Source organism: Alligator sinensis, unplaced genomic scaffold (genome assembly GCF_000455745.1).
Source record: "Alligator sinensis unplaced genomic scaffold, ASM45574v1 scaffold156_1, whole genome shotgun sequence".
Classification (NCBI taxonomy): domain Eukaryota; kingdom Metazoa; phylum Chordata; order Crocodylia; family Alligatoridae; genus Alligator; species Alligator sinensis.
The window spans coordinates 2,076,086-2,087,312 of NW_005841844.1; the positions used below are offsets into that span (position 1 = coordinate 2,076,086).

General features: G+C 49.8%; 1 protein-coding gene across 1 annotated transcript in view; it reads left to right on the top strand.

Annotated features, from left to right (window-relative positions):
* The first annotated feature begins 3,688 nt into the window (after positions 1–3,688).
* DNAJC18 (DnaJ heat shock protein family (Hsp40) member C18) overlaps positions 3,689–11,227 on the top strand; it is a 56,935-nt gene continuing 49,396 nt past the window's right edge. The window contains exons 1-3 of the mRNA XM_006015739.3: positions 3,689–3,728; positions 4,002–4,222; positions 4,264–4,366. Of these exons, the coding sequence (XP_006015801.1) occupies positions 3,689–3,728; positions 4,002–4,222; positions 4,264–4,366 (364 nt within the window). The remainder of the gene's footprint in view (positions 3,729–4,001; positions 4,223–4,263; positions 4,367–11,227) is intronic.

Genomic DNA, 11,227 nt, shown 5'->3' on the forward strand with positions numbered 1-11,227 from the left:
GAGCTTCCAAACTATGGCTGAGATTTGCAAAAAGGGGTAGATAGGCATGTTACAAAGTTGTCATAAAGGATTTGGAGCCCTCTAAATCTCATTAATTTGAATGGAAGTTGGTCTTTTGACTCAGCTTTGAAAATCTCAGCCCAAGGTGCCAACCCAATAAGTCAAAATATATTTTGCATTTCTATGCAGTGCATCTATGTGGGGCTCTCCAAGCATTTTACAAACATGAAATGAACCTCAGGATGAGCCCAGCCAGAGTAGCAGGGGCTCAGCTGCACTTCCCCCCTACTTGCGCCGGTCAGTCCCAAGCGGCACACGGTTCCGTCGCCGCCTCTGGTGGCTGGTGCCGACCCGAGCCTGGCCGCAGCGGCAGAGGCTCAGCTTCATTTTCCCCCTGTCTGCACCAGTCAGTCCCGAGCAGCACACGGCTCCGCTGCGGCTTCTGCTGGCCGATGCAGACCCGGCCAGACTCCTCCCATCCCCAGCAGCATGTGGGAATCCGGCTTCAGCTGTGTGCTGCTCCGGACGGGACAGATCCGCCTGGGTCGGCACCAACCAGCAGAGGCAGCAGCAGAGCTGTATGCCGCTCAGGACTGACCAGCGCAGGTAGGGGGAAAGTGCAGCTGAGCCCCTGCTGCTCCGGCTGGCCTCGGCCTGTGGTGAGCGGCACACGGCTCTCCTCTTCCCACACGCACCGCATTGGCAATGTCAAGCTGACACAGTATGTGTGGGAACCTTGTCCCTTCCCGAGCCCTTCAGCAGCCATTAGTAAGCTGCTGAGGGGCTGGGGGAGGGACAAGGGGTGGGAACGAAAGTAAGCAGTATTTACTTTTGTTTCCTGTCGCAGCACCGCGGGCCTTGGCGGGCCATATGTTAGACAAGCCTGGCTTAGGGCATGTGTGCATGACAATTTAAAGCAGGCTAAATGCTTTTGCACCACTTTAATAGTGTCAGTGTTTGCAAGCCTCCGTAGCATATGGCACATTAATTCCAGCCGCTGTAGGAAATTCGGCAGTGTAATGCGCCTTAAATGACTTGGGGTGCAGCAAACTAAAACTCCTCCGAAGAGTTTTAGGGCATGTGTAGATGACATGGACATTAATGTAGAGCGCCTGAACATTTTAACGCTCTTTTTTTTTTTTGGTGCAGTGCATGTTTTTTGCACAACACGGTGTTCGTGTTCACACAAACAGCACTTTTGAGCAAGTTAAGCCTTGTGCATCATTCCCCACAGATTTCAGTAGGGGGAGTCAAATACCAATTTACCCCCTAGAATGTCTTTCCTAATGTATTACAGCAGGAGGCACATGTAAACCACCCGGGCTCCCCAGTCCCTGCCCCCAGACTCTCACTGGGCAGTCTTGACTCTCACTGGGAGTCTCCCCTGGGCATGGTCATGGTCACCCCGAAATCCTTGTCACTTGCACCCGCCTATGCTCGATCGATCTGGTCTCTCTCCATCAGTACACGATCCCAAAGACCCCATCTCGACCCCATCTCAATCCCAAAGACAAGTTGCCTAAATCCTCCCCTCCTGTTCCTTTCCCTTCCCATCCCACCATGTTACAAATATATGTGTTTTTTTCCATTTACCATAGCTGCTATGATAACTGTTATGGTTTAGAGTAGTGGGTGTATGGATAGGTTGGTGGGTGTTTGTTGCTGCCTGGTTGATTGGCAATTGCTGTTGATGTTGGTGGTGGCAAATGCTTCTGGCTTTTTTTTTTTTGGACTACATTTCCCAGCATTCCTGAGCTCAGTGATGGTCCTACAGTTTCCAGTGGGGGCTCCTACTGGAACCCTCCCATCCCCTACCCAGGTACACTGCCAATCTGTTTGTGTAGTGCTACATACAGCTTTTGGAGGTGCATTGTGAATTGTTTTATAAATGTTTTTGGAATGTTTTTCAAAATGTGGGTTGCTGTTCGGCTTGGTCCTCCACCTGCCTAGCCTGCCAAGAGCTGTAATATAGTTATCCTTCCTTCTCACCCATGTGTGTGTGTGTATGTGGGGGGGGGGGCATCCTGCAACTGCTCAGATGGTAGTTAAAAACCAGCTTCTGTGTGGGTCAGTCACGCTCCCTCTATAAGGCTTCATGAGCCAGGGCTTTAGGGGGTAGGCAGCATCTGCTAATATAACCTGGGGAATGGTGACACTGCGGATCACTGTCTGCTCCACACCGGGTTCACAGTGTCCTTTCTCCACAAGGGCAGGCAGAGGGGAGTTTCTGAACATGGGCACATCATGCGCGCTGCCGGTCCACCTGGTATAAATGTTCGTGAACCAGCCCTGGTGGTTCACCACGGCTTGCAGGATCATGGAGGCATATCCTTTCCTGTTTGTGTATGTCCTTCCCATCCCCAGAGGGCACAGCACTGGGATGTGAGTGCTGTCTAAAGCCCCCACACAGTTTGGGAACCCCTTCTCATTAAAGCCATCTGTGACTTGCTGCAGATTCACCAGGTGGATAATTCTGTTTGCACTGATCTTCTTAAGCAGCTGGCATGCCTCATGAGTTGCCAGCCTGACCGTACAGGCAGCCACGCCAAGCTGGTTCACAATGTAACGGAGGCTGGAGGGGCTGGCTGGTTTCATGATGGCCATTGTAACCCTCTTGTCTGGTGGGATGGGCCAACACATGTTGGCAGTGTCCTGCCTCATGATGTGGGGCCCCAGCATTGAGACAATATGATAGAACATCTCCCTTTTCATTCGGCACATCTCCAGCCACTGCTGGTCGTTCCAAGTCATCAGCACGATTCGTTCCCACCAGTTCGAGCTGCTCTTGCGGGCCCACACCATGCAGATTCTGTTCCTCCTTCTCAGGTTTCTCTACAGAGCCCGGTCAAATTCCACTTCTTCACTTTCCTCTGTGTATTCCAAGTCCTCTGGGTACCCGTATCTTATTATTATTATTGTCATTAACGTTGTTAAACCAGGAACACAACTTGCCACTGAACACTGTAGCACAGTTCCTGTCCTTCTCAAGCACTGCAGCAGTAATCCCCAGGTAAACAGCATGTGTAGAAGCAGTACTGCCACCTCCTCCTCCTCCTGCTCAATGTCCTCCGTGTCACATATTTCATCATCATTCTCCATTTTGCCCCTCTCTGTCAGCAGCAGCTTCTCACCCATCTGCACCAAGTGGGGGGCAGGGACTGCAGGGTGTTGTGTGGTCTGGAGCTTAGTGTAGCTGCTTTTTCAACACTTCACCCCGGCACCCCAGGGCATTGGGGTTTTTACACTTCCTTTCATCCTTTCCTCCTGACCTTAGCAGCCACTGGTGTTCTGACATCATCAAGTTTGCAAACAAAAATTGTTTTGCCTACTCCACTCCTGGTAACGAAGTAGGCTACTCAAAACTTTTGCCACTTTAGGGAAAACAGGCTGTGCTTCTGTAATAAAATTATTTTGCACAAGCAGGCAGGTAGGTATCAATTTTTGCAACAGTCTGGGCCATTGAGCAGTCATCCCAAAGTACAATGGCCTTAGTTACCCCATCATCAGGACTTTTCTGTCATTAAGTGGGTGCTTCATCACCTTTGGGCATTTTGACACTTACAGGTAATGACTTCAACAACCCTTGGAATTTTCTCAGACCCTCATGCAAGCACAGCCTGAGTATAAAGGCACCCCACCCCTGCCAAGGTTGCCAGCCCCCTATCACAAATTGCTTGTGCTGTTGACCATGAACTGCTTCGCCATGTCTCAGAAAGCCAAGGCCAGCAGTATGGAGCTGACAGTCCAGGAGGCTGATACCTCCAACGGCCATGGATCCAGCTGGACTCAGGAAGAACTAGAAGACTTAATCAACATTTGGTCGGAGCAAAGGATCATAGACAGGCTGGAAAGTAGGAGGAATAAGCCTGTTTATGTCGAGATCACAAAAGGCATGCAGGCGTGAGGGCACAATCGTGACTGGGCCCAGGTCTGGTGCAAAATCAAGTCCCTGAAATCAGCATTTTACAGAGCCAAAGATACAAACTCTCATTCTGGGGCAGGTCTCACAATTGTCCCCTTCTATGACAAGCTGTCCATCATTCTCTCCCAGGACGTGAGCAACACTCTGGGTATAGAGACTTTCAGCACTGGGGTTGGACTGGAGGAGGAGGAGGAGGAGGCAGCAGCAGCCTCTCCTGAGGGTGAAACCATGAGCATGTGTCAGCTGTATGGAGACTGCTCCCTGCTCCCTGATGACCACGAGTGGCAGGAAGAACCGTCGGTCACTGTACACTTAGTGCCACTTCCCTCTCCATTCCACAGACTAGCACGTATGATGAAGCAAAGGAGGTGGAGGGTCAGGAAGAAACCCGTGTGGTTGATGCATCATCTACAGCTACCAAGACCCAAGAACATGCTGGACCTGGTAAGTCTCTTGTAATGTGCCTCTTGCACTGCCAGGCAACACCCGGGTTTGTGCTGGTTGGGTTTGGGGGGGTCCCCCGGGGGCAGGGGGAGAAATTCATGTGTTGCTGTAGGTGGGTCGCCATGTTCTTTCAGTGCATGATGAGTTCAATAACTCGTAATGTAACACAGAAGCCAAATTAATTATTTGCTTTAATTAATTTGTTGCAGCTAGCATGGGCAGTGGAAGCCACGGATCTGTTTCTGAAGTGAGTACTTGTAAGTTTTGGGCAGTACAAGTGGTGCCCCACTGTTGCAGCATCTATTTCTGTGCCTGCCAGCATTTTGTGCACTGCATGGTTGGGAGGTGTACTTTTTTCCTCTTGTGGGGAAGGCAACCATTGCTTTTTTTGTTTATCAGCCACTGTGACCCATGGCTGCCGGGAATAGCACCCTGCTCACACTACAGCAGAGTGCTGCAGAGATTTTCACAGCAAGCAGAGACGGTCCTCGAGGTTTTGGCAGAGTCCTCAGTAGCCAGAGCGGAACATGCAGATGCCTGGAGGGATGAACTCCGTGAGTCACTGTGTAAGAAGGATGCCATCCTTGAGCAAATGCAAGACACCATGTAGAATTTGAAAGACGTGGTCAATAAGTCCCGTGTTGAATTACAGAGGTCACAGGACACTTTTAATGATGCCTTTCAGAGTGTGCAGAAGTACCTAAATAAGTGGGTACAATGCCCAAAAGGGAAAAATCGGTCCACTTGTCTTGCCTCTGTGCAAGACAAGCGGAGAATTACAGCCAAGCCTGTTCTCCCTAACTCAGTGCGGTTACAGGATGGCCGTATGACTGCCAGCTGGGCCAGGAGGGCACCACTGCATTTCAGGGAGACAGTGGCAGTTCAGGGTCATGGTGGGGTAAAGGCAAAGAAACACAAGTAACTGCTTATAATAGCGTTGCAAACATTAAAACCTCATCGTTTCCTGATTTCCTGTGTCTGCCTCCATATCCATTCTTACACTGCTTGGTTGGGAAGGTGGATTTCGCTCATTGTTTGGGTTCATTTTTCTGTTCATTTGTCCTGCCACTTCCTGCAGGGTGCTGGGGAGGAGAGGTTGGCAATCTCTCTTGCACAGGTACACAGAGGGGCTTCAGATGTAAACAGGGGGGCTGCCTGGGTGGGTTGCAACACACAAGTGCTGGCCTTCACGCAAACATTTTGCAAAGGCTGGTGTGTTAACCCCCAGCAGCCTGGCTTACTTTTTTTCAAGCCACCAGCCACTTTGCAAAGTCGCCCATAGGGGCTCATGCCTTCCCAGGCTCTTTGGCTCACCCTTCACAACGGGCTCCCAAGGGAGGTGGTGCTCTCCCCTACCCTGGGGGTCTTCAAGAGGAGGTTAGATAGGCATCTAGCTGGGGTCATCTAGACCCAGCCCTCTTTCCTGCCTATGCAGGGGGTCGGACTCGATGAGCTATTGAGGTCCCTTCCGACCCTAACATCTAACACCTATGAATCTATGAAAATGAACAGGATGACAACACTTCTTTCAGGATTCTCTCAACAACTGAACTATTATGCATTATAATTATAGTGACTTTCATCCTGCCTGATGTACATTTATAATATAATAACAGGTAATACTAATGATAGGAAGCAACTATTAATGCCAATAGTAATATATTAATAAGAATTTATAGTAATGGTAATAGTAATGATGATTTATTAATGGTCAATAATGATTGTAATGGTTCAATTCCTTATCACGGCATTTCAAAGCAGGTCAATCTGCCTTATCACCCTGTACACATCACACACCTCCTGGGCCTCCACTATATATATATAGACAACGTATGATATAGACTTATGTTATATAGACCTATAATTACAGTTTGATTCCTTACGATGAGAAAGTAGATACTGAGCATAAGGCAGGTGATTATGCAACCTCCCTGCCTCTTTCCCCATGTGGGGGGAGGAAATGCCCACCTCCTGGTTCAAGCTCCCCCCTAGGTCCCTCAATTTCCATGGAGAAGAGATATAATACCCTTCTGCTTTACATACTACCCTTTCTGAACATGTATTACTTCCTCCTCTTGGTTGCTGACCACAAGTACTGGTGAGGCTTCTCTCCTGTGTACTACGCAGGCAGTAGCATTGCCTGGCTGCAAAGCTTCATGGAAAATGCTTGGAGGTAAGGGAGGAGCTGAAGGGGATGGCTAGGAGGCTCCTGGTCCTGGGCATAACCTAAAACTGCACCCTTCCAGGAGTGGGTGACCTGGTGTGGCTCTCAGGTGCGCAGGAGCCCCCAGGAAATGCCAGGTCATTTACCACTCCGGTGAAAGGCAGGTTGGGGCACCTTAATAACCCCATCTCCCACAACCAGGTAGGTTACCCTCTTGTAGGGTCCGGAAGGTTATCCCCGGAGAGAGAGTGGGGCTCTAGACTCAGAACCTGTCTTGAAATCCCCTGACTGGTCAATGCTGGGGCCAGGACCGGAAGGGTTGAAGGGCCAGGGGCCCACCATAAGGGACACCCAGAGCTGGGGGCCTGGGGTTCCGACTGGCCTGGAGGTGAGGCCAGGGCCAGTGAGCCAAAGGTCCTGGGGGGGGCACACCTGTAAGAGGGAACAGCTCAGGGAGCTAGGTAGCCTAGAATGAAGGTGGAGTAGGCCGCCTGAGTGGAAGGACCCAGGTGGGGTTCAGACTGGAGGATTCTGGGGCCCAGAGTGGGGCTGGTGATGTTGACAACAGTGGATGACATCTGTGAGGCATGGGCTGCACTGTAGGGGAGGTCCGGAGCCACAGATAGCGCCCCCTGACACTGGGGCAAGAAAATGGGCAGCCTCCTGCCTAATTAAGATCACTAATTGGATAACAACAATGCGTGACAGGCGAGAGGGCGGGCAGTTGGCCCAGAAACAGGTGGATGGGCCAAAGGCAAATTGACCTTGAGATGGCCTCCTGTTACAGCCCACCTCCTTGTTCAAGCTGTTCTCTAGGTCCCTCTACTCTGTAGATCCATTTCATATTATTCTAGCCCTCCTCAGACTGGGGTACAGTACGTGTCTTTTGACTGGAGGAAAGCTTTTTGCTGGGGAAAACCCTCCCTGCCTCTAGTATATAGTCTTCTCATCCTCCTCCACGTAGTTACTGGCCATGTCCTGCATCAGTACAAGCTGGACAAGTTGTGCAAGTGTATTTCATTCATTGCTGCAGAGGGCTCAGGCCGCAGGTAGTGCCTTTCACTCAGGAAGCTTGAGGTTTCTCCTCTGAATTGTGGAGGCCTTTTTCTAGGTTGCTGGCCAAGACCTCCATGGTCCAGGTAGCAGGCTCCTCATCCCACTTGCTCTCTACCATACACCTCTCCCTTGCACCCTTGCAACTTTGGAGTTGCTGCTGGCCATAAAGCAAGCTGTGCTCAAGAGCTATGACCACTGCAGTGGCAGAAGGCTCAGGTTGCAGGTGGTGCCTTCCACTAAGGAAGCTTGAGTTTCTCCTCTGAATTGCGGAGGCCTTCTTCTTGGTTACTGGCCAAGACCTCCACGGTCTGGGTAGCATGCTCTTCGCCCCACTTGCTGTCTGCCTTACACCTCTCCCTTGCACCCTTGCAACTTTGGAATCTTTGCTGGCCACAAAGCAAGCTGAGCTTTGCAGTAGCAGAAGCTGAGTCTTGAGTTTCTCCTCTGAATTGTGGAGGCCTTCTACTTGGTTGCTTTGCTTGCTCTCTGTGTTATATCTCTCACCCTCCTCCTGGTTAGCTTTGACCACTGCAATGACAGAAGCTGAGGCTTCTTCACTGGCTTTGGCCCAAACATTAGTTTGATTTGCACAAGTTCTGCAGGCCCACTTCACTTAGTCTTCTTGCCCTCCACCTGGTTACTGGCCATGTACCAGTAAATTTGGACTCGGGTACATGTCTTCTGACACCCACCCACCCACCACTCTGTCTCCTTGAGGTTTCTGTCTCCTTGAGTTTCTTCTCTGACTTGTGGAAGGAAGGAAGAGTTTAAATAACTAAATAATAGTAGGAAGTCTCTCCCCTCCCCACCACACCTGAAGAGGGTACATTGGGGGGAGGCGGGGGAGGAAAGGAGGGTACATGGGCAGGGGGATAGAGGACATACACTATAGGTAGTGTGGGGGTCCAAAGAATTAAGAGGGGGTAGAAAATTACCAGATTATTTCTCTACCCCACCCATGCCTCCCTCCATCCTTCTTCCCTACCCACATAAGCTTTGTGCCCAGGAAAGATTCCAAAGTTACAATGGTACAGAGAGTGGCCCGACTCAGCCAGCCAGCTGAGTCGGGCCATTCATCTGTACCTGAGGGGGCTCCAACCGTGATTGGGGGGGGCCCACACCTGAGGGGGTCCCTTTTCCACCATGCCTGCCCCCCCCCACCTTGACTCAGCCATCTTCCTGCTGGGACATGTTCAGTAACCAGGAAAGGGGTGCCAGATGCCTCCCTTCACCCCTCCCTCCCTACCAAACCTTTGTGCCCAAGAAAGGTTCCAAAGTTACAGTGGTACAGAGAGTAGCATGGCCCGACTCAGCCAGCCAGCTGAGTCAGGCCACTCATCTGTACCTGAGGGGGCTCTAACTCTGCCTGGGGGCCCCCACCTTAGGGTGCCCCTAGGGGACCATGCCTGGGCCCCCCCACCCCTTGACCCAGTCGTCTTCCTGCTGGGACATGTTCAGTAACCAGGAAGGGGGTGCAGGATGCCTTCTTCCATCCCTCTCCACCACCCATCCACTCATTCACATGGGGGCCCCTCCCTCAACCAGGAAGGGCCAGTAACCAGGCTGGCTGCCTGCCTGCCTCCCTCCCCCTGGCCCTCCCACCATGCAGCCCTCCATCCATCCATATCATATCAAGGGATTACTCAAGGGACCATGGGAGCATATTGTGAATTGGTATTTTATCCTATTGTTTTGTATTTGCTGGCAATGGCTGTACTGTTTTAAAAAAAAATGTATTCAGCACTTGACTACTGTTGTGGGAGAAAACTCCCTAGAGTTCGTTATCTAGCTGCAATAGGGACCAGACAACGCGGGTAAAGAATTGACAGCCATTTATTTGCTCGAGCAAAGACCATAAAGCCAGCAAAAGGCAAAATGGCCCCCCCTAAATGGTGGGGCGTTCTTTTATACTTTTTTACAACAAGGCAAGACTACAGGGTTAACAAAAGCAATACTTGGGCGGTGCTTCACAGATCTTCATAACAGCATATTTCTATTAAGCTGAACTAGTACTTTCTAAAAGCTAAAAGTTAAGTAACAGTAACATTATGATAGGTTAGCAAGAACTTGCACAGTGGTAGATACTTCTTAAGGACACTATCACTGTACTTAGAACAATGGCTTCTTTGTGTTATCTTGTTCCTTGCTGTATCTGGTTTACAGCACACAGACACAGATTCACTTGCTGCATTTTACTCAGAAAATGGTTAACACAGTTAAAATGATTACTTAACATAAGCAAAGGCTTAGCTATCATTCTGCTTTGTGGTCAGCAACATTGCTAGGCCACAGGTCATGCCTTGTATTCAGCTGTAAAGCTAATACTTCTTAATAATCTAAATTATTGTTAACCTAACAGTATGCTATCAGAAAACTATTTTATTTCAGGGTAATAACAAACACGCTCACCACACTACCAACAGCATTGTTGAGTTTAAAAAAAAAAAAAGTCTGTACTGTTTCAGCTTTATTGTGATTTCTCAGTCAAATTGATTGCAATTCAATTTGTGAAAAAAAATAAAGATGAGGAATAAAATAAAATATAAATTCTGGTTTCTACTTGCTCCTGTTTGATTTCAGGGCATGGACCTGAGAGTGGGAGAGCGGTTTGCAGCTGGCCGGGGGCGGGAGTGAGTGCAGCAGCTTCACAGGCTGGACACAAAGCTGGTCAGGGCCCATATTTCAGATTGGTTGACTTCCCCTCCAGGCACCTCAATATTTCTGGGGATAGCCATCTGTTGCGTAACACTTCTGGCTTCTCTATAGGGAGCAGGGTGCTTTTTGAAACCATGGCCTTGGCTAAGTAGCAGCTCCCTGCTTACCTGAGACCCATCTGATGAGGACATGCCAATACCTAATATCAGAGAAGGAGGTATTACAAATTTCTTGAGTTTGGATGAAAAGAAGTTCTCCCACAATGATGCTTTATTTTGAATACACTTGATTCTGGAGAAGCCTAGAGGTAGTTGAAGCGATTACCCTGGGCTGCCTTGGGAATGCTGCTCACTTCCCTCCTCCCTGTCCTTCGAGAAGGCTGAGAGAAGAAATATGGCAAGGGGGGACAAAGCAATCCTGAACAAAATCTGATGACCTCTCTGCAGGGGGCGACCGGGTTGCAGCGGAGGACCGGGGCAGGGGAGTCTGCAAACCCGGCTCTGAAAGGTGCTGCATGCAGGATTTTGTAAAGAAAACATTGCAAGAAAGCATTGGGGGAAAAAAGCATTGCAAAGAAAGCATTGAAACACCCCCACCCCCCTCCCATATTTGCATTGCACCTCTCATAACAGTACAGCCTGCAAAGAAAAAAAGAAGCTGTTTTGGAGCTGCAGCAGCAAGCGTTAACCCCAACCCCCTTTGGCGACCATGTATATGAAATGCATTATGATGCAGACTTACTAAAGTCTTTAAAGACTTGCTAAAGGCCCTGGGGCGTCCATCCATGTGTCACAACCCAGTGATTTTTGTGCCTCGGCATTATGGAATTTCCTGGCCACATGAGAGCTCCTTTGCACGGCAGAGTGTTCTGCTGCAATTGAGAGCCTGCGTGCAGGAGCGTTCCCGCCAATTTGCAGTTTCCTTTGCAGGATGCATTTCTTCTTTGCAGCACAGAAATGCACGGTGCAAAGAGTTCCCGCTATTCG